We start from the raw sequence: 23980 nt of genomic DNA on the forward strand, positions 1-23980 counted from the left end.
GATGAAGCATGGCTGCATGGGATAGTAATTAACATGTAAGTGCTGCAAGTTTAAGTTACCATTAAAAGAGGACTAAAACATATCAACATCACAACTTAAAACTCAAGAAAACATGATTTAAAATATCCATTTAGCAAAATAGTACCAAAACTTAAACCAAAAAAACATTGAACATTGAATTCAACACCCCATAGAGCTAGAACTCTTAAAACCCTTCTAACCCTAACAAGCAACAACCCTCAAAACCCCTTTTTTGTTTCACCACGGGGGCTTACAACTAAATTAGCCTAGCTGGTCGATCATGAGAAATCAATCAACAGCTAACAGTGTCACCTGTTAAGAGATAAAAAAAAAAAAGCAAGAAAGTAGCTCTTTATAAACGGAGAGTGAGGTCAACATCTACTGTAGAGTCATAAGCATCACTGGTGGGAGAAGAAGCAGCACTGAATCCCTGATGAGGAACGAAGCCGGCAGGGGGGAGGTGGGGTTGGAAGGGCTGGAGCCACTGGTCGAGGTATGGGCCTTGTTGTGCAGCCGGGTGGTGATCCATGGGTGGTTCAGTAGGGTAGGTGGAGAAAGCTGGGCTAATCTGATGATGATGATGATGATGGAGGGTGGTGCATTGTTGGGTCTGATCCTGATCAGTAGGGAACTTCCTACGAGAAGCGGCTCGTTCACGCTTGTGGGCATTTTGGTGGCCACCAAGAGCTTGTGAAGTGTAGAACTTTCTGGGACAGTAAAGGCATTGGAAAAGCCTAGGAGGAGCAGATGGGGAAGGTCTTTGGGGGTGTTTCTTGGTGGGTCTTGAAGCTGAAGAAGGCTGGTTGAAGAAGTTGTACATTGAGGGGTCTGCCATTGAAGTTTTTGAGAAAAATCTCAAAGAAAACAGAAGAATAGGATGAAAGAGGAGGTTATACCATCCATGAGTTTTAGGTTTTATACGGGGCTTTAACTTTTTTTGTTCCTATTCATCTGTAAAAGGCTTGCAGGAATTTGATGATTGGTACTGAATTATAGGACAAATTTACCCCTCTGGTTACCTCATCATTTCTTGATGCATGCAAAACATACATTTTCAGTAGTGCGAATTGTGTGCATACAATACACAATCTCTAAAGCCTTAGAAATTAACTATATGGTTCTGTTTCAAGTCCTCAACTCATTCCATAATTGTTAAAGATTTAGAACTCAATAGATGTGATGTGTGATATATTTGTTGATGGATATAACCTTTTACATCACTTGTTTTTGGCTTTTTTTCTCATCCTTGATTGATTGATTGCCTAACACCCCATAAACTAGAATCTAATGTGTTCCTTCTCTCACATTTAAGCATTAGTTAAAAAACCATCCTTATTTAGATATTTTGGGTATTATTCTATATATAAAAGTATTGGTCGAATACAAAGAACATATACTTTTGTTAAAAATATTTAGTAGGTCACATTTCCTTTACTACTAATATGATTTATACGTAGTAGATGTTATGGTTTTCAATCAAGTCAATAATACAATATAGTTAATGTTTCAGGCTTTCAGTTGGAGCTGCTATAATGCCACACTTCATTCCTCATCCTTTTGTCCAATCAATAACAACAACAAACAAACAATATATGTATATAGTACCTGACCTCACTGTACCATTCCCATTCCCATGCCCATTTTTCATTTTTGAAAAGAAAAAAAAGGGAATATGGGCAGAATGGGAATAAAGGACAGCAAGGCGCCCCTCTCTCGCTCTCTCTCTCCAGCTCTTGTTATATGCATGTCAGGGGGCGACTGTCTGTTCTGTGACTGAATGCACTCCCGCGCTCTCTCTTGTTAGTTTCTGTAAACAGCTCAGCATATTAGGCAAAGGTGGGGGACACGTATCGAGGGTACATACGATTGGTGGAATTACCCAATCATCAAACCGTGATAGAGAGGGATTGATTCCCTGAATTATGGGATTTTATTAATGGCCTTAGGCCTTAACCTCGAGTGAGTTATTAATGACACACTTTCAGAATATACGGGTTTAGGGGTAGTGATGATGACTGATGAGAGAGGCTGAGTGACCGATAAACTGAACCTCATCCATCACCAAATTAAGTACCCCCCCTCCCCCCGGCCAAGTAGGGTTAAAAGGGGACTGGGGTTTCCCTGAAAAGGGTTGGTTTAGGGGTAGCCTAGCTTCGTGAGTAAGATAAAAGGTTATGATGTTGCTGGAGTTGTGTGTTACTTTAGATAATTAATGATGGCACAGTGATGTCAGTTGAGTGATGATTATTGATCCTTTTAGTTTTTAATTCCATTTGTTAGTTTGTTTTGTTGCCACACCCATTTGGACTCGTCTCAAACTTCAACTACAACAATTTGAGAAAACCTTAACAAAAAGAAATCAAACAAACCCATAGAGTCCCCCAATTTTATTTCTAAAATATTAACTTAAGGTTGGATACATAACAATCCCTGAACATCATCTTGGAGAAAACTATGTAAACAAACATAAAAGTAAATCAAAAACAGAAAGTGCCTCTATAGGCAAAGATGACAGGAAATTACTAGGGGCAAGCATTCAATCAAATTGAGCGAAAAAATTTAAATTAATTGAGTTAACGAGTTTTATTTTATCATTCTATCTCGATTTGTATTTTTTTCAAATCAAGTCGAGTGAAATGAAATTCGAGTCTAATCAAATCGAGTGAAATTGTTCAAGTTAAATTAAAAAAAATAGACATGTCAAATTAAAATCTTGTTATAATATAACCAATTCTATGTTAGAGCATATAAATTTAAAACTATATATATTTGAAAAAATTTTCAAAGCAAAATAATAAAAAATAAGATATTTTACTATAATAAACTTTAATAATTAATTAATTTATTTAGGTCCTCAAAATTATTGTTTTAGAACATTTTTAAAATTTTAACTTTATTTATATATTATTTAGAATTTTTTAAATTATTATAATTTTTTAAAAATATAAATTTTTGAATTTTTATAAATATTTTGAATTTTAAAAATTATTTAGAACTTTTTTTTGTAATTTTTGTTGAGAGACAGACCAATTTACTCATTTTCAAAATTGACAGGAACTAAAAGGGTATTTATACCAATTTTTTATTTGAATTATTGAATTGTAAAATTCAACTTGAATCGAATTCAAAACTCGAATATTCGATTAACTCGAAATTCTAATTTTTTTCGATTTTTTGAATCGAATCGAGTTTTGCTCATCCCTAAAAATTACTATCCAGATAAGCTAAAACATTCGCTTACTTTTTCCCTTCCCGAAAGATATGTCTCCAATGACTAGAATTCATAGAAAATAGGTTAAGCCATAAATTTAAAATTTAAGAATTGGGAGAGAACCTAATTTATCTAAATTTGAAATTGACAAGAACGTATGAGGTATTTAAACAAATGAGAATCAAGTCTCAATTTATTTAGTTCTAAATTACAACAGGCATAAGGGATAATTGAACCAAAAAAACTTCTTTTTTTTTTTTTTTGTTTTTAGGGAGGGGGCTCTCAGCCTCCATTTAGTTACACTCTAAGTTCCATACAAATTTTGTCGCACAATTTTTTAATTGTCCAAATAGAGAATCCTAATTATGTACTGATTAAGATCCTCGATATCATTAGGAGTATTGATGGAGTTGAACTCGATATCAATTATTATCAAATTTGCATGTATTATTTTTTTTTCAATTCGTTGTAAACTTTAGCCTTAATAAATATTAAAAATAAATTTGACATCTGATGTCGAGTTTTTGTGTAGTTCATAGTCATAATTTTGTTACAGTTTACAATAAACCCAACTATAATAAATTTCACAGTTGTCGAGTTAGAGGTTTTATGCATTTTAACAATTTATCTACACCTACTTATAATAAATATAAATCGACATTGACCATCGATGACTTATAGCCAATTGAAATTTTTATTGAGCTTATAAATACTTCTCAAACCAAACCTCAAGTTGACTCCCATCATTGTTGACTTCTTAAGCCTGGAAATTACCCTCAAAACCTCTAGATTTTCAACTCGAAATTGATATATAATGGCTCTATTGAGAGAAGTGAACCATATAGTCCAAGTAGTTGTCAAAATGGCACTTTTTTAAAACTTTTTTGATAAAAAAATTTATAATTTACTACTCGAGTAATTATTTTTTGGTTAAAAATATGTCATAGGTCTCTATACTCTTCACAAATTTAGAATTTATTTCTTGTACTGTTTAGTTCTAGGAATTTAGTCCCTCTACTTTACAAATTTCAAAATTTAAGTCCTATTATTAATACTATTAAATTTGTTGGTGTGACATTTTGAAATAATAAAAAAATACTCATTCATGTAACTAAGAAATATTATTGTAATGAATGTAAATTTAACAATAATTTTAATAGTTTTAACAGTTGAACTTGAATTTTGAAATCTAAAAAAATAAATGAACTAAACTTCTAGAATTAAAAGTATAGGAACTAAATTCCGAATTTACAAAGAGCACAAGGACTTGTAGCGTATTTTAACTTTATTTTTTATATTTAATTTTAGTTTTAGGGTATTTATGTTGAATTTAGAATTTTTTTAGTGATAGATATCTTTGCCTGCGTGCGAGGTTAAGGAAAGAGGACACTCGACTTAGGGCTTGTCTAGTAATAGCGGGATTTTTAAAGGTCACTGAAATACATCCTATTCTGTTGTGAACACTGTTGACCATATCATGGTGGAGAAGTGGAGACAGAAGACACTAAATTTCCACTTCTCATGCAATGAAGTGATGATCATGTTGGAAGATGTAGCCTTGATTATAGGCATTCCAATTGAAGGGTTCGTCGTCACTAAGGTGGTCAATTTTGAGATGGAGCCGAAAATGTGCTTTTTCGGTCATTAATCAAATGCCAAGAAAGATATTAACGTTGATTGATATCAAAGCGGTCCACAATAGATAGGTATGTTTCACCTCAAAAGTAAGATACCACAATTAAGGTAAAATACAAAGAAGTAATCCAAACAGCATTGCAACCTGAGGGTGGGGTGAAAATAGTAAAGACAAACCAAGATAAAAATGCCAAAGCGCGTGGACCTTTCTGGTAGGCTTGAGTAGATAGACCTCATGGGTAGAATATCAATGTATGCACCGAAATTATGGCGTGTTCATAAGCTAGGATGAAATCGAAAATAGTTAAGCATGGAAAGAGTTGGAAGAATAAAGAATACAGAAGGAGAATTGAGAAAAGAATGGTGGGAATCCACAAGGATGATAAATCAGTTAGAACCTACCAAAGGTAGCCAAAAGGGTCATAAGCCGACCAAGTAAAAATCGCCCAGCGATCACTCTGTCAATAAAGGCAGGCAAGCATTGAACTGAAGTCTGATATCCTAGGTAAATCAGGGTCGTAAAAATGAAATAGAGAGTATTATGTTAGTTCTTTTATATTTGAAGCCCCCTGCAATATGGGGTATATTTTAGTGTAATGCAATACAAGAACTCACCAAGTTCATTGGACTTACTCAAGTGTTGACCAATGAGTTGCAGGATGCGTAGGATAAAGAACTCGATGAGGGACCAAGCCAAACCGTATTGGATCAAGGATCATTAACAGTAAAGTGTCATGCACATAAGAAGGGGTACCTTCAGATGCTTCGCTTAAGGGTCAAATACATTGTATATAAGGAGTTCTTTAAAATCTAAAATTTTGAGATAGCCAACTTTTTATTTAAATTTAAGGTTTCTGTTGTAAAAATAATTATTGATAAGTAATAAAGTCTTTCTTGAACATAGTTAAGTTTAAAATTTGTGAATCAGAATGGGTTCATTTGTGGCACCCCATACCTAAATCTAATAATCGGGTCAGAACTCTAAAAGGGCCCCTGTGTCTTGGCCAAACCAACGGTAAGTTATAATGAAAAACACTAGATAAGTGTTTGAGATGTACCTTTTTCGTTGCATTTACTCGATCTGACAGGCCAATTTGCATTACTACTTTGCGTCCAAAGTCTAATGCACAACCCACATCTCTCAAAGGTTATAGCCTCACTTATAAATCAACAAGTTTCATATCGTTTCGTCGCTCCTCTAGCATTTCCAAAAGGAACCCTATATCACTCTGACCTACCGAGTCAATGTTTTTTCTACCATAAACACATTTGGCTAGCTGAATTACCGATAGTACCTTAGTTCCACCTTTCTTATCACGATGTAATTGATGAGTATCCAAGATATATATGTAATCGAAAAAGGAACCAACAAAGTATTAATCTGATCAAGAAAATTTAAACCAAACATGAAGTCGTTATCATCTAAATAAATTACCTCAAAATCTTCCTTGCCTTTTCATTTGTCGGTTTGTAGCTCTACTCCTTGTGCTACTCTCACAGTTAGGACCTCTTCAAAATTTACCTTCTTGATCCTCTTAGTCAATCTGCTAATTGAGAGACCAAGTTTACCCATAACCTTCTTCGATATGAATAGATCAAATGCCCTCGTATCAACAAGAGCACTTCTCATTAGGCTTGTGATGTTGATGGCCATAAACATCAAACCTTTCTGCTTACAATCCCTCCTCGTTTTAGAAAAATTGAGTACCATTGATCCAAGATTTAAAGTCTCACTCTCTAACTTTGTTTCATCCTTTTTAGTGATTAGGACAACTTTGATCACTCTGACAGTCCCTCATCCTATACGTGTCACAACATAAAAAGCATTTCACAAGCTTTTTTCCTTTTTTTACCCCTCTTGGCTTCAATCTCTCACATGATCAAACCAAGCTTCATGGGCATTTTTTCTTGTTCATCATCCCCTTTGATAGCAAAAAACATAGATCATTTCAGACAACCCCTTACCATATGCAAACCACCACATAAAAGCATCCTATCTTGCTCTTCTTTTCCTTCGGGTTGTTAGGTTCCCCTTCCCATTTCATAGTTTCTCATTGCCACCATTTTTCGTTGTCATACTCAACTTATTCTTCTCCATCTTCCCTACCATTTCTCGTTGTCACACCCCAAATCTGGTAGATCCAAGATTCAGACATGTAGTAGTGAAATAATCTGTTTGGTGAAATGTAATCTGCCCAATTATTTCCTTTGGTGAATGTGTGTAGACTTATAGTAATCGTCGTGTAAGTAAGTGAAGGTTTCTATTTCAAACTATTCTGATATTAACAGAGAAATATTTTACTAAGAAAAATGGTATTTATGGTATGAATTATAGCCAAATGTATAGCACACCCTGTTTGTCTTAGTATTGTGTTGGTTAGATTATAAAGTGGCCTTGTTAGGAACCAACTAGATTGACTAGTCTAATATCTATTATGTAGAATTCTCATTTATGTTTCTCTCAGAATTTGTAGGCCATTAAGGAAGAAAATTTTTGAATTAAGTGACACTTTTTGAGTTCCACTAGACGAGGTTGGGTTATATATATATGAGTGAGAAGGGTTCTGAGAAAGGTTATTCTTTTTCTCCAAAATATTACTCTTTGATTCTTTTTCTTAAATCTTATTGTATCTCTTTCTCATTAAATTGGAAGTAAAGGTTCTTGGTTTAATCAGTGGTCATTCCATCTCCAAATAAGTATTACAACTCTACATGCTAAGTTCTGAAAGGGTAAATCTATAAAGGTATATGAACAATAAGTTTTAAGTACAAGGCTTTGCATGTGGGTTGTCAATGATTGGGATAATAGTAATTTGTATGTGAATTAGTTTTAGTAGTGATCCTATGTTCTTGAAGCAATTGTTGTTGCTGGTTCGAGAAGGATGTTTGAGTCTAAAACTTTAATCTATAGTGGGTGAGTATCAGGTGAGTCTCTATCCTGACTCTTGTATGTGTACTATTCAAATAGAACAATATTTAAATGACGATGATATCTCTACTAATTGGTAAGTATAAGAAGTATAGTAAAAATGATTTATGTGTTATGATTATATATATGAAGTTCTATTAGAATAGAATGTTGATGGGTAAGTATGTAGGTATAGGGTGATTAAGAAGTAGTATGAATCAATTAGATGTGTGAACGAATCTTGATAAGTGAATGTTGTGTAAATGTCCCTCTATGATACCTCTAGTAGGGCAATTATATTGCTAACTAGATTAGCAACCACGATATGAAAACAAGTGTAAGACCATAAGGTTGAGACCCATAGCATCGTATGATATGAAAACACTCATGATGTATATGAAGATTGGACTGACAAGTCACAGTACATGGAAATGTGTAAATCCATGTGGCTGAGACCCATGGCAAGATATGACAATATGGATGTTTATGGTGTAGCCTTTAATGATGTGTAGATCGAACTGGCAATTCACGATACATAAAATTTTTGTATAAGTCAATGAGGGAGCAACCCATGACACCTTCTGTGAAAGTCTGTCGGGATAGCAAACACGTGAATTCTATATATTTCCCTTGTGGTGTATTCTGTTTGACCATTGTGGCATACTCTGCTAAGTCTATATAGTAGAATGTAATTATCTGCCCATATGGTAAGTTCTTAATAAATTCTGATGGTTCTGTGATAGATGCTGCTATGATAAGGTTATGATACATCCAAAGCTAATTTGGTTTATTAGATCTATGATATAATTGAATAAGCTTTAAGAGAAGTTCTTAAAAAGAAATGTGTATATGTATGTTTATAAAGGGTACCTATCATGGTAATATATGAATGTTAGCGTATTCATAGTCATGAAAGACATAAGAAATTGTCTATTTAAGTTCATTTACATTATATTTAGTGCTAAAATATGAGTATTTGGTATTTTCCATATGAGAATAATATTATGTCTTACTCTGGAATCTTATGGAATCTGAGTTGTTTAACATATTGAGTAGATTTGTATTTTGTAACAAAGATGTAAGTAATCATTCTAAACAATCTAGATAATCCATTATCAGTATAAGCATGTATTGAGTTTGAATTAGAGAATGATTTGAGTTGGTAAACTGATGGTATTCAATTTTGCGTGGGAATCTACCAGTAAACTATGTCTTCGAACAATTATTTTAGAATATCAATGCAAGTTATCTGAATAGAGAAGAAGATGTAGAACTGTTTGGTAAGATCTGAAGTCAGTCAATGAGTTAAGTTAATGATGATTCATTAAGGATGGTAAGTAGCACATAGGTATATATGTGTGTGTGTGTGTGTGTGTATGTTTGTGTGTCTATCCGAAGATGTAAGGTGTCTGCCAAAAATAGATTAGGTAATCTAATTTAGAATAATGATGCAAGTTATCTGAATAGAGAAGGAGATGTAGAACTGTTTGGTAAGATCTGAAGTCAGCCAATGAGTTAAGTTAATGATGATTCATTAAGGATGGTAAGTATCACATAGGTATATATATGTGTGTGTGTGTTTGTGTGTCTGTCTAAAGATGTAAGGTATCTGTCAAAGACAAATTAGGTAATCTAAATATCAGGATGAAGAGTTCAGCGTGAAAGGTTTAAAGGTATAGTATATTTCAAACTTATTAAGTTCATGTGACTTATAAGTGTTATGTTTATGTTGTAGAAATGATTTTCACTAGGAGGGACAAGCTAGGAGTACGCCAAGAGAGCGATGAATGAGGATATTATGCATACAGTGGACATCTTTAGATAGTGGCATATTGTAGGCTTACGCCCTATTAGTCTATTCATTTAAAACTATATATATTGTAATAAGTTATTATAGATATGAGGTATTATTTTTAAATACATTTCTTGGTTTATTTAATAAATGAGATTTTTGATAAAATGATAAGAAATTTATTTTGAGTCAAGTGTATAAGAAAGTTGTTAAGAAATTGAGTGAAAAGTGTAGTAACACCCAAGTCTGAACCCTGTGAATCAGGACAAGTTGAGGGCATTAGACCCTTCTTCTTAGGATTGGAAGACTTGAACTTGTCTTTCTTCAAAACAAGCTCGATTAAGGACTCTGCCATAATCATAGCTTTGTACAATTCTTGGACCCCTTGAAGTTCCAATCCTATTTCACCCACGTCTTCAACCCATCCATGAATTAGAAGAATACTTCTTTCTCGCTCAGATCAGTGACTTGAAGCATCAGTTCACTGAACTCCTTCATATATTCTCAAATTGTGCCTTATTACGAAATCAATGCAACTTAGATCGAGCATCATTTTCATCATATTGGAGGTAAAATTAATTATTGAACTCTTTTGGAACTTCTTCCAAGTCCCAATTATGGCCTAACCAAGCCTTTCATCTGTGGACCTACACTTTCACCATAAAATTGTACAATCAGTAAAATATCAAGAAACAATAATTACCTTAGCATTATCATCATTGATGCCCATGGCACAAAAGTATTGCTCCATCTTCCACAAAAAGTTTCCTATTTCCCTTATGAACCTTGTCCCCTTAAAATTATTCGGTTTAGGGACATTTATATCGTGGTTCAGTGTTGCACCCAATACTCCTTTACCCAGGGTGCCTCAACACACAACAAGCTTTCCCTCGAGCTCCTCAATTATTATGCTCAAAGCTCTCACCGTGGCTATTGTTTCCTCCTTCAAAGCCATCACCATGATCTTGAAAGTATTATCCCTCACTATCAACTTATTCATAAGAAATTGAGCATCCCTTGCATCTCTTCCACATTGGAACCAAAAGACTCCAACACGTTTTCCCTAAGTTGCTCTTCCATTGAGTTCAACTCTACAGTGCATCCCTTGACTACCTTGAGTGTTTCCCTCATATTCCTCATGGATTCCTCGAGAATGACAACTCAATTTTCCATAGCCAGCAGCATGTCCCTCGATTGACTAGTTTTCCTGAACCTCTCGTAGGTCTCTATAAGCTCAATTTGTTTGTCTACTCTTTTCATCATCTCGATCAACAGCTTTGAAACCTTAGTTCGGATACCAATTGTCATAGGGCTAGAACTTTCGTCTCGCAATCCATGTAGCCTATGGCCATTTCTTAGGTTCAAATCTACCTGAGTCAACCTAACTTTCGCAAACTAAGGATTCTCAATAGAAATTCTCTCCAGGCACCAAAGCTAAAGTGGAAGTAACTCAAAATGAAAGAGCAATGAAAGGATAGAAAAGCCACAATAAAGCAAAAGCATGCCAAGTGTTTGAGTGAACGCGTTTAATAGTATTTAATTACTATGAATGATTATAATTGAGTGATTACAAATGAGGGAGAATACCTTTATTTATAGTTAAGTTCCCTAAAACCAACGGTACAGATTAAGTTACATCGATGGTCAAGATTATAGCTTATCTACAATTGATATTCTTAAGGGATTGACTCAACCATTTAATATTACAAAATCAAATCTTATCAAATTACATATCTTTTAAGATTACTTTTCATTTTTACCAAGGTAGCCCTAATTTTTCTTAAGTGCTTTATTGGGCCACCAAGGCTTCAAGTAGACGGGTTTCTCTGCATGTTCTACGAATCGTGCCAGTTCAAGTCGGTAAAATGAGCCCTATTTAATCAATTGACCTCCATGGGACACTCTTTTTCATTCGTCACAAGCTTTGATCCGCAGCCCATGACACTAGACTCTTAACAATATGACTAATCAAAAAACAAAGTGATTAAACGATGTTGCACCCTCGTTCAAATGTGGTCATAGATATGGATGTCGTTTATAATGGCATTCCCCTCTGATCCATTTATATGCAATGCATGTACAAGTCTCAAGATTTATCTTTACACTATTGCCTTATAGAATTAAAAAAGTTGTAGATTTAGGGTGAATTTGGATAACACCACATTATCAAAACTTGACACTGATCCAAATCAATATTTGATAGATATGCAGTTGAAGAGGTTAGTTACTTAGCCGTTCAAATACTTAACAAATCTAGGTCATACAACTTCGCTAGGATAATGTCTTGCCTAAACTTCCAATCAAGACAAATCCACACAATACTCAAAGGATATATCAGAAAGAGTTCCTAACACCACCAATCAATCCATCATGCCCTTGAACTAACAAAAGCCTTATTTAGTCCCTTCAAGTTGATTCCAACAGAACCACTTAGATAACATCTGCCACTCTACCACCTGCACTTGATTAGAAAACTCAATGGTTGAGACCCATGCCAAGCTAGCTCCCTTTATAAATACCCCTTTTCAAAATTGGGGTGTGCAAAATTCGAGTAAAATTGAAAAAATTCGTTTAATCGACTGAATTCGGTTAATCGGTCGGTTAACCAAATTAATTTGATTAGCGGTCAATTAATAATTTTTTGGATTTTTGGTTAATAGTTAATTCGGTTTGAAACCGATCGGTTAACCAAACTTTTCCGTTTAACCGAAAAAATTAATAAATAAAATTATAATATATAAATAGCCCACAATCCACTCAAAACCAATATATTATAAACCCAATATAAACTCAATCTAATATATGTAAACCCAAGTACCCAACCTAACCCAATCGAACCCAACCTAATCATAAAAATTACAAATAATTTAATAAATAACAATAAAAATCCTAAAACTAAAACTAAAAGTCTAAACCTAAAACACACGATAGAAATAAAAAAATCCCTAACTAAGACCCTAACCCTCAAAATTCAAAATCCCTAATTGAAATCTCCCAAAATCTCTCTATTGCCACTACCAGTCACCTTCGTGAACCGTCTAGCGTCTACCAGTCACACCTCCGGCGTCTACCAGGTCACCATCATCGGCGAGTTGAGGTAGGCTTTTCCTTTCATGCTTGTAGTTGTTGTCAAGTTTGTAAGTCTGCTTAAGAAGAACATATCTCCTGGGTTACTCTATTATTTCCTAAAAAATAAAAAGGAGAGTTACAAGAGTGGAAGTGTGCCGGTGGGCGATGGTTGTTAATGATGGATTATGGGGACGGAGAATGAGTGAACCAAATTGACAGTAGAAGATGAGATAAGCTTTGGGGAGAAGAAAAAATAGCAAACGGGATGGTTTATGGAAAACTGCTGGTTTTGGGAACTGCTGGATTATGAGAGTGCTTGATTCATTTTTTTTTTACTAGTCAATGCTATTGTTCTTATTTCGACAAGGCCATGCTCAAGGATTCTACTCCATTGCCCACCCTTCTGTTTTGCATCAGGTGCTTGTTGAATTAAGTTTTGCCATGATAGGTACTATTTAAGAGTTTTTGAAGTTTGGGTTTCTTCAGCCACTTATTCTTTGAGCATTTAAGGTTGGGTTATTTGCTCCAAAGATATGTTATATAGAGAGCATCTACAGACTACACTAAATGTTATTTTTTGTTATTTTTGAAAGAATATTGTTTTAGAAAATTATTTTATTATTTTAAAAATAAATTTTACTTCTTTTTTTTAGTACAATTTTCATCATTTTCATATTATTAATATCAAGTTTTCCATATTTCACATAAAAAATAATTCAAATAAAAATGTTTGTTTTTTCAAACAAAATTAAATTGATGAAATGTATTAATAAAGGTCATGGATAGAAATAAAATATTGATAAAATGTTAAAAATGATAAATGTAAAATTTACGAGCAATGCATGAACATGAAATATAAATAAAGACAATGAATGGTTACTTCTACTTCAAAAAAAAAAAGAAAAAAAGAAAGGTTCCTTAAAATAAAAAGAAAATGAATGGTTAATGCAATGGATGAAAATTAAACATTGATTGAAGAGTTATGGATCATTTACTTCTACTCAAGCATTAGTCCTCTTTTTAATAAAAAAATTGTTCATCATTAGGTATTATTATTATTTTTCTAAAATTTTCTTATTATCAAGTATATTAATTTAGTTTATTATTCCACACCATGATTTTTCTTAAGCCCAACTTTTAAAGTTTGTCTAGTTAATCTACTTGTGCGAACGATGAATTAATCAACAAGAAGTTATTAGACATGGATAAAAGCATCTTTCAACTTGGAGATTTGATCAAGAAGCATGTAGGAAAATATTAGCACAAATGATTGTGATTGATGAATTACCTTTCAAGTTTGTTGAGAGTCAAGGCTTTAAGAAATTTATGTTCGTGACATGTCATAGGTTTCATATTCCTTCACAAACTACTATGACTAGGGATGTTTATCAATTGTATTTAGATGAAAGGATCAAGATAAAACAACTTTTGAGAAGTTCTTGTTCTAGAGTTTGCTTAACTACTGACACATGGACTTCTTTACAAATAATAAACTATTTGTGTATCATTACTCACTTTATTGATAACGATTGGAAATTGAATAAAAAAATTTTAAACTTTTGTCTAATTTCTAGTCATAAAGGTGAGTACATTGGGATGGTGGTTGATAAATGCTTGTTGAATTGGGGGATTGATAAGTTATTTACTGTTATTGTTGATGATGCAAGTTCAAATGATGTTGCTATTGGTTATTTGGGAAAAAAATTTAACCCTTGAGGGGGTTTAGTTCAAAATGGTAAATATATTCATATGAGATGCATGACACACATTGTGAATTTGATTTTTGTTGAAAGTTTAAAGGAAATGAATAAATTTGTTGAACATGTTAGGGGGTTGTTAGATATGTGAGACAAATCTCAAGCTAGATTACAAAAGTTTAAGGAATGTGTTGTGGTGGAAAAGATAAAGTGCAAAAAGATGTTGTGTCTTGATGTTTGTACTATATAGAACTCGACCTACTTAATGTTAGACACTGCTCAGAACTTTGAAAGAGCTTTTGAGAGATTTGAGGAGCAATATACAAACTTTAGTACTGAACTTGAAAAGAGAGAGGGTTGGCCTAGTGTGGATGATTAGGCTAGGGTTTGAAACTTAAGAGATTTCTTGGAACACTTTTATGAAGTCACTTTGCATATAGCTGGCACTTCATATGTCACGTCTAATAATTTTTTTGACAAGCTTTCTGAAATTGATATTTTTTTGCGAGATGCTCAGTTAAATAGTAATGTTGATTTCAATGTTATGGCCATCAAGATGAAAGAGAAGTATGATAAGTATTGGGGGTGATATTGATAAGATGAATTGGCTTATGTTTGTTGCTTGTGTTTTAGATCCTATACAAAAAAATAAAGTATCTTGAATTTGCACTAAGTGAAATGTTTAGTTCTGAAAAAACTTGTGAAATGATGCAAAAATTGAAGGAATTTTTGTATGAATTGTTTGACGAGTATAAGCCTAGACTTTATAGTACTTGTAGCCAATCGAGTGTGTCAACACATGTTCTCTCGGTGAACCACAACAAAAAATGAAAAGGCGAATGCAAGCTTTGTATAAAAAGCGTGAGTTGGAAAATAGTGGTGAGGATAAAACATCTGAATTGGATAAATATCTAGCTAAGGCTAATGAGGATTTTGTTGAAGATTTTGATATTTTATTGTGGTGAAAAGTGAATAGCCCTAGATTTCCCACTCTTTCAAAAATGGCCAAAGATGTGTTAGCTTTACTGATTTCTACGGTTGCTTCGAAGTTTGCATTTAGCACTGGGGGATATGTGATTGATCAATATAGGAGTTCTTTAACTCCTAAAATTGTACAAGCTCTTGTGTTTACTCAAGATTGGATTCAAAAATTATCATCACAAGAAGACATCAAAAAGATTGAAGAACAAATCCAAGAGCTTGACAAGATTGAAAGTGGTATATTTATTGTTTTATTTTAATAGTTTCAATTTTTTTACCATGTCACTCCTACTTATTTAATCGATTCAATGTTTAGACTTCTCTTGGAATGCATTAGAGCTTACTTTAAATTCATAAGCTTTCGTGAGTTGAAAGGTATGCTCTTGTTAACTTACAACCTATTCATTTGTTTATATTATTTGATTTTTTTAAATGCATATATTTCTATTATATGCTTATTTTTTGCACATAATTTTTGTAGGTGTAATGCAAATGGAGATCTTTTGAAGAGAAGAAATGGATACAAATGGAGAATATTAAAGACTCACATTTCAATTATGTTTTAATTTCAAGACTTATGGAGTGTTTTTAATTATGTAGTGATTCAATACTTTAATTCGATTAATTTAGTTAAATTTTTATTCTTTTAACCAAAAATAAAAAAACATATAATTTTCGATTAATTCGGTTAACCGACTGAATTAACCGAAAAATTTCGGTCCAGTTAATGGTTAAGAGTTTTAAAGGGCCAGTTAATTCGGTTAATAGTATTTCGGGTCGGTTAACCGGTTGAACACCCCTATTCAACATTAGGGTAGGCACAAGAGTGAAGTCAAGAATTTTGTTTTAAAAGGCCGAGTTAAAATTATAAAATTTTGGAGGAGTCAAAGCTAAAAGTATAGTGCTAAAAATACTTAAATTAAATTATTTATTTTTAAAGGGCTAAAACTTGAATTTTTTTATCTAATTAAAGACTTAAAATAAATTTTTACCTTTTGGAGAGCCTAAAATAACAATTATACCATTCAACTAAGGAATCCAAAACCCTTACTTGCCTCCTTAGCGATCCCCCCGGATAAGCATATAAAGAACACACCCAACCTACATGGGCAACTTTTGTTAAAACACATCCTCAACATTATTAACTCAATCTCCAGTGGCTCTCTACACAATACAGAATGTGAATTATCTTTATTATAATGACTCTTTACACCTTTCACAATATGTACCACCATGTTGTCCAACCATTACACCTTCCACGGTGTATACCACCATATTATCCAACCATTTACAAGTCAATTTCACGTTTAATCACAAATTAAATTTCACATTCCACATTTGAACAATGATAATCAATGAGACCAAATCCTGCAAAAACCTGTAATCAACGTCGTGAGGAATTACCAATGTAGCCACGTTTAGAATGATAAAATTGTTATATATTAACACTATATCCTTCTCCAAATTTGTAAAGATATCGGAGTTTCCCCTGGCTGGTTTGCACCAACTGGGTTCTTTTTTGGTTTATCCTTTCCAACTTATATCCAATGAATCCCATACACTTCTTTAACCCTTCAGATGTAAAAATTGGCTAAATAAGAAAGAATAAGCCCTGTTTCCCTATCAGCTTAAGCGGCATTGTTTCTTCAAAGACCTAAGGAGCTTGGGATTTTTTTAATTCAGATAAAGGGAAACTTACCAAGTTTTGAACAGCGCTAAGAAGAGGCCACTTTAACAATGTTTAACCCATCAAATTATTACAGAATAAAGGGTATATACAGGTTGATGAGGGTTAGTGCCATTTCGAGGTGAGATGACTGAAATGAAACATACAGTAACTATTTATGTACAAAGTCAGCAAAAGAAAGCTTGCTTTTTGGGTGTAAATTAGATGATTCAGTTGCTGATATCGAAGTATCTTGGATCTTCTGGATAATGGTATTCCACGCTCAACTGCGATTACACAACAACCTTATTAGAACACATATGGCATAGTATAAACACACGTGAGTAGAGTTAAACGTGTATATATATACACGAACAAATGGTAGATTGCATTACCTTGCCCTCATCAGCATCTGAATGGCGTTGAGGGAACACAACCCTCAAGTCGTTGTATAAATAGAATCTCCGATCCCCATCCTTTTCAATGCCAGTCTTTTGAGGAACTGACCCCGGATCAGACTTACATCTCAGAAATGACTTGGGACCTTTTTTGGGAGAAGGGCATAGAAATCTGAGATGAAGAGCATATCGAAGTGAACCAACGCTATTAGTGTGTTCATTGACCTTAGCGCAACCATGGGAAAGTTTCCGGTCAGATTTCTGACATGCATCGGTGCAGGCGTAATCCTTGCATTGGTCATTGTTGCAACCAGTCAGTTGTGTTGATTCCAGTAATTCCAAGCCTTCACTGCCTTTAATTCCACTACTTTCCTTCTCGTGTCTGTTGTGGCATAAAGGAGAATTTTCGTGAGAGGTTAGTCTCACCTTATCTTGGACTTTCGTGTCAAAACTTGGTTTCAGCTCTGCAGAATTTGGAGCAGAAGATGCTAGAGTAATCTTCTGGCGCACAAATGTCTACAATGATTTGAACAAGCTCAAGAGCTTAAACTTAGAAACTTCATAAAACTAAAATGCACGTGCAAATGTGAAGGCAAAGGATTATAAGAATGACACCAAACTGCAGTGATTTGAGACACTTAAGGTTTTCATTTGGATAGCACTCAATTATGAAAGTGTGAGCAGAAAGAATGTGAAGGCAAAGGATAGGGATGAAAAAGTGAGCAAGGAGTTGGAAATAGCCATTGAATCTATCTCTGAAGGTGATTTTAGAGACTTAAAGAAAATGATGGATGAGGATGTGATTCAACATGGGAGCTGGGGAAAAGATTGGGCTGTGCGGCTAGTTTTTATGATGGTGAAGTGATCCAAAGAATTCAGGAAACTGAACGGCAGAGGTAACCTATCTTTTCTAGTTTGTACTTTTTTAATGCTGATTTAGTGTAGAAGATTGTGTTGTTGGCTCTCTGTGAGTGTTAAAATAGTCTGTAGGTGTTGAGTTTTTCATTTGGGGATTGGGTTTCCGTTCGGGAGTGGCTTGTTGTATTAGGTGGGGTGAGTTGGTTGTTTGATAATGAAGATTGTTTGCTGGAATGATAGTGGTTTATAAGGGGGTTCAAAACAATTAATGGTAAGGGAACTGATGCTTAAATTGAATGTTGGGATGCTAATTTTACATGAAGCTATAATGTAGTGCATTACGGAGATTTTTATTAAACAATTGTGGGGAATGGATGGTTTTAATTGGGAGTTTGCAGCAGCTACTGGGAAAGCTGGCGAGCCACTAGTATGGGATAGAAATTTCTCTCTGCTCAAATAGAATTGTAAAGAACAGAATTATATTTCTACAAGGGACTTTTATGATTTCGGGGTTTATGGTTGGTTTGGTTAGGTGCATTGATTTCTGAGGATTATGTTTATTTGGCAGCGTGAGAGTTGCGGTTTTGGAGCTGGATTGTGTGTCACATCTTTGCTCTTAGGCAATTAAGCATCGTTTAGCAAAAAAAAATTCCTCGATTTTTTGGGATTTCCTAGGGCTGGATGCTGGTTCAGAATCATGCATGTATTACGCTTAAGGGGAATTGAGTCATTGAGATAAGTTCATCCTGATGGTGGGGAATCTGTTGTGGAAATTTTAAGCAGGAATGTGAGTGGGTTAGGTAGTAGTTCAAAATGTGCTTTGTTAAAGAAGCTCATGCTTTAGCTAAATGAGGTGATAGTGTTGAGTTAACCTCATGGGTTGACATGTGTGGTCCCTGAGGTTGCTTAGGAATGGAATGGTGCCTAAAACCAACTCCTTGAATGCTGAGGAAGCCCTCTTCTTAGTGAAATTAACAGATCTGTAGTAAATCAAAGTTGCTTATGAATACGGTGATTTCTCATAGCATTTATGGGGATTGAATATTGGGAAGTGTACTGTGTTGAGCAATAGGCTACAAAAATCTTTTAAGATCAGTGGGAGGTGATGATGTCTTGAGATAAAAAGAAGATATGACAGACAACAAGGTGGATAAGAGTTACAAACTTTTTGCATGGTGCTATTTGTAGTCATTGGTTTTATGCATGATGCAATTTTCTGGTAGGTGTGTTGGTTTTGACTTAAGTGAGTTCATCTAGGATGATGAGATTTTTGTTTGTGTTATCAGTGTTCTGGTATGATCCCTGTTGCAGTCACTTGTAATGTCTTCCAAGTTCTTTTATCATTAATGAAATCAACGATTTAGCAAAAAAAAAAGAAAAAGGAAGCATATGTCTAGAGAACAAATAGCCATCCCATTATAGCAACTTAATACCAAAAGTAAACCAAAACTCAGTCTTTTCTTTTGCATTTTAGTCAACCATATTTAGAATTAAGATAATTACTGAAGTGCAAAGATATAGTAAGAAAGATTTTATGTCACTAGTGAAGCATTCAAAGCAAAGCAAGTCTCAAATGGCTAAAGAAAAACAGATGTGCAGATTACAATTAATATTACCTTGGTACCAGCTGGCATGTCACTCAGATCATAGTTGCAGAGAAAAGTGTGAAGAGGTGTTTTCTCTGGATTGCTAAGAACCTGTAGATGAATCCACCAAGCAAATGAAATTCATTTCTGAGAATTCTAGACAGGATGAGGATCTCATAAAGATTCTAAAGCTAATTGCAGTTTAAGAAAAAACAAAGAGCAGGCCACTACATTAGCCAACTCCCTCATAGGATATCAACCTGCACTGAACAAGGTCCCACATATAAATCACAACTAGAGGGAAGCAAGAGCCTGAGACAAAAGGTTATAGAAGCGTGCTACAAAAGCTCAAACACAGACTACCAATCAGTAGAAAACTTTTTGTTAATTGGAATGATCATATTTAGGTTTAAAGAGATGGTATAATGTAATAGAACTCAAACAAAGCTTAATTGATAACATCAAGATACTTGGAAGAATCCAACCAGATTCTGGTAAGAAACATTTACCAACTGTATGCGCCCTTTCATAGGAATACGCAACCAGCTTCTTACAGGCTGCGATTCATCAATGCTAAGGCCTCTTTTCTGCTTCTGATCTCGGCACTTATTTGATGATGAATTCCTTGAAAGATCAATGGATGCATAATACAGTAAAAAACAATCTCCATCCACACTGGTTACAGAAAACGGAAGTTTCTGAGATTGTGGAGAGAAGGCCCCTCCAGTTATGCTCAGAACAGCTAGAAAACCATCAATTCTCTATGCATACAAGACATAAGTAGCAAACAAATGAGTAACACAGACATCTGTGGACAAATAATTTCCTACAAAAACTCAGAATGGAACAGCATAATCAAACTCACTTTACAACTAACCTGATTGAGTTTTCCAGAAAAGAACCTTCCAGACAATAGTGACTCCTCAAATGAACCAACCAAGGACCTCCTAACAGGATGCCCACTAAAACCTTTGATAAATCTCTTATATGGAGATGTAGGGGCTGATTCTTGCCACAGAGGCCAGCTTAATCTAGCAGAACTTTCAAGAGAAGTGGAAAATTCTTTGTGCAAAAAACTAGTATCTTCGAATGATCTGCTTGTAATTTCAAACTCCTCTTCTTCAGGGGCAAATATACTACCAGAGTCAAACCTTTCAACTGATTGTTCTATATCTTTTAGGGTTGAAGAACAATCATCCATTTCCTTTTTAAGATTCATCCACCCTCCTGCAGCTGTAATCCTTTCACTGAACTTTGGACCAAGTGGTGATAAAGTAACAGGAGGTGAGGTTGCCATTTGGGAAGATATAGATATTGCTCCAGTCTGGGACCGTAACAGACTTGGTTCTTGGAATTGATCAACCCCAGGTGAATACGAAAAAGTACAAGATAGGTGTGGTTCTTTGTTTCCCAGTAAAGGGCCATCCGTGAAAAATACAGATGCAGTTCCACCCTTTTCATATGGTATGTCTCCATGTCCTAAGCAGCTTGGCAAGGACCAGGATGATGCTGTGGATTTCATTTGGCTGCCAATATTTGCTTTTTTGTTGTCTTGTAAAACAGGAACCCTATGCTTGTCAGCTAAGGGAGATAAGTTTCCTTGATTGCTACTGTAGCTAATGTCCAAAGGGTCACTGCTAATTTGATCAGAGAAAAGCATGCTATTTAATGGTGACAACAATCGCTTCCTGACTAATGACCCGCCAGATTCCGTTTCATTATCTCTGACACCAAGAACAGAAGAAGAATGAACCTGATCACTAGAAATGCCCTCCACTAGCTTACTTGTTCCAAGTGATTCAAAACCCACAATCCTAGAAACAGCATTTTGGATTTTCTGCGCACTTTTAGGAGTTGCATACGGCCCAACCACGCTGGCAGAGCCAACCTTCAGCCCATGAACATTCGATGAGGCATTTGTTTCCCCGCCATGTTTAAAAGTTTCATCCGAAAACCTTGAAAGCTCCAAAGAAGTTTTCGTTTGAAAATCTCCCAGGGAAGGACAGAAAGAATTCCCAATAGTCTGGCCCAAACTTCCTTTCTGCATTCCATCTAAATCACAGGCGCTGCTACCTGCAAACCGCGGTGGGCTTCGCAAGAATGCAGCCCTGGATGCAGCTTCACCTTCCTCAGCACTATCATCTGAGGAAACTTGTGGCAACCCCATTGCTAAAATTGCAGAAAATGTTGTACTAAGTTATCCAAATGGGGCTAAATTACAAGCTACTCACCCTCTTCCTCTGTCACTCGTGTTTGCTTTTATTACTTTTACACAATTTGATATATTCTAATCAGTTCTAGTTGTTCAAATTCATCTAGATTATAACTGTGAATGGAATCCAATTCTCCTAATTCTAATGTCTCCTACTTCTAACAATGTTCCCGATGAGCAATGGAATGGTTCCAAGAAGTACTATGTGTCTACCAATGGCATCCACATTTCAGCTGCAATTCGCTTACAAGCCTCCATTGAGAAAGCCAAACACAAACTAACTATCCAACGATAATGACTAGCACAGATCTTCTGGCCTCCATACCAGCAAGCACCAAAGCACAGGGAGTTCATGTTGCTATCAAAAGTAATCACCGTGAATGCCTGCGGAAAAATTCCAATAAAGAAATTAGCTGAACCAGGGGAAATTAGAAAAAATATATATATCAGATTTCATCTCAAAAAGCATTGAGCATGGTGCTGACCACGCTGGACTCCATCTAATGCCAAATCTAATCCACCATAGCCTAAATTCTTCGATTTAACAACAGAATTCCATAAAAAAGATATACAAGCCGATGCGTACTAAGAGATAAATACAAAGTCACTTTTTCCTTTAAAAGCTCCTTCAATCAACAAGAAAAAAAACCATATTTTAAAAACCAGAATAAGAGCAAGACGGCAATGGAAGTACCTCAAAATCAAGGCAAATTCCTATCAACCATGGATCCAAAGGAGAAACGAACTTGAAAACGAAAACCCAGAATTCGTTTTCAACCAAAATATTAAAAACTAACAAATGAAAGACAAAAAAGAGCCCCTGATGGCCTATATTGTTCCTTGTAACAATCAAAAACACTAATACAAAGGCAAAAAAAGAGAGAGCGTACACCCTAAAAAGAGGTTGCTTTCACGGCACACATTCACCAGCCTCGGCCAGAAGCAAGGCTTATTAAGTTAAAACCATCAGCGTAGAGAGATGAATTCACCAAGTAAAATAAAGAAATAATTAATTAATTTTGAACAAAACCCAAGCTTGATCAGCATAATTAAGAATTAGAAAAAGGCAAAAGACACACAAACATTGAACAGATTAAAGTGATTAATGGACGCACCAGTAAAAGAAAGTTGGGATGAAATACGCTGCTAAACAAATCATTTGAATGATCTGCCCATAAATATATACGGCTATATCTACTAAATTACAATGGAAGGCTAAATAGGAAGATTGGATTCTCTATTATTATGATGATTAACAAAGATCGAAACTTTAAAGGTAAAATTAAATTTAAAAAAAAAAAGAAAAGGGAACTTAAATGTGAAAATTTTCTTCGTTTGCGTCTTTTAGGGGAACGGAGAGAAAAGGAGAGAGAAGAAATGTTGAGAATGTGAGTGAGAGGATGGAAGACACTGATCCCTCTCCCTGTTTATAATTCCAAAAATATGAAAAAGTAAATAAAATATAAAAATGAAAATGAAAACAATGATCTTGAAAGTTAAATGGAAATTACCCTCATCCTCCTCTTTACGTATGCCGCCATTTTTGGTTTCTTGTTCTAGTATTTTTCCTTTGTTACTGCAAGTGAAATTAACCTCTCTTTGTTAAAGCATTTACAATTTACTCACCCTAGTTCAATGTTTTAAGAATTGGATACTGAGTGTTTCTGTTTGGAAAAATCAATTCTTGAATAGTTTTATTTTTTAATAATTTATTTAATTTAAACTAAAACTCAAAAATTGATGGCTCAATTAATGGTCCAATTCTAAAAAGATTGAATTTAATTCTCTTATTTTTTTAATTTAAAAATATAAATCAGATTGTTATCCCCATAAAAGTTTCCTATTAAATTTAAGTTTATTACTATATCATTTTACCTTTATTTCAAAATGCTATATCAATAGAATTTTTTATTAAGAATTTCATATAAGAATTTTAATATCGAAAT

At 34.5% G+C, this 23980-nt stretch overlaps 2 protein-coding genes across 6 annotated transcripts; both read right to left on the reverse strand.

Moving 5' to 3' along the window:
• Positions 1 to 373: 373 nt before the first annotated feature.
• On the reverse strand, positions 374 to 856 carry LOC107947877 (zinc finger protein KNUCKLES). Its single transcript, XM_016882383.1, has one exon. The coding sequence runs from the start codon at positions 854 to 856 to the stop codon at positions 374 to 376; it is 483 nt and encodes a 160-aa protein (XP_016737872.1).
• A 16188-nt stretch (positions 857 to 17044) lies between these two features.
• Positions 17045 to 23724, reverse strand: LOC107948503 (uncharacterized). 5 transcript variants are annotated; one of them, XM_016883075.2, is made up of 7 exons: positions 23546 to 23672; positions 23150 to 23457; positions 20700 to 22418; positions 20332 to 20583; positions 19853 to 19933; positions 17376 to 17894; positions 17045 to 17267 (listed from the first exon to the last, which is right to left on the reverse strand). In XM_016883075.2, the coding sequence occupies exons 3-7, from the start codon at positions 21987 to 21989 to the stop codon at positions 17211 to 17213; spliced, it is 2199 nt and encodes a 732-aa protein (XP_016738564.1). In that variant the 5' UTR covers positions 21990 to 22418; positions 23150 to 23457; positions 23546 to 23672; the 3' UTR covers positions 17045 to 17210. The 5 variants fall into 5 exon arrangements, with proteins under 5 accessions (XP_016738564.1, XP_040968465.1, XP_040968466.1 ...); XM_041112531.1 differs by having other exon boundaries at positions 22925 to 23457; XM_041112532.1 differs by lacking the exon at positions 23150 to 23457 and having other exon boundaries at positions 23546 to 23724.
• Positions 23725 to 23980: the final 256 nt, after the last annotated feature.

This window comes from Gossypium hirsutum, chromosome A05 (genome assembly GCF_007990345.1).
Source record: "Gossypium hirsutum isolate 1008001.06 chromosome A05, Gossypium_hirsutum_v2.1, whole genome shotgun sequence".
NCBI lineage: Eukaryota > Viridiplantae > Streptophyta > Magnoliopsida > Malvales > Malvaceae > Gossypium > Gossypium hirsutum.

Bases quoted from the DNA above. Each gene is read 5' to 3' on its own strand.
- LOC107947877 (XM_016882383.1), bottom strand. From the start codon at position 856: ATGGCAGACCCCTCAATGTACAACTTCTTCAACCAGCCTTCTTCAGCT.
- LOC107948503 (XM_041112532.1), bottom strand. From the start codon at position 21,989: ATGGGGTTGCCACAAGTTTCCTCAGATGATAGTGCTGAGGAAGGTGAA. The intron at 17,895-19,852 runs GTAATATTAATT...AAATCATTGTAG, and splicing joins ACATGCCAGCTGGTACCAAG to ACATTTGTGCGCCAGAAGAT. The intron at 17,268-17,375 runs GTAATGCAATCT...GTGTAATCGCAG, and splicing joins CAGATGCTGATGAGGGCAAG to TTGAGCGTGGAATACCATTA.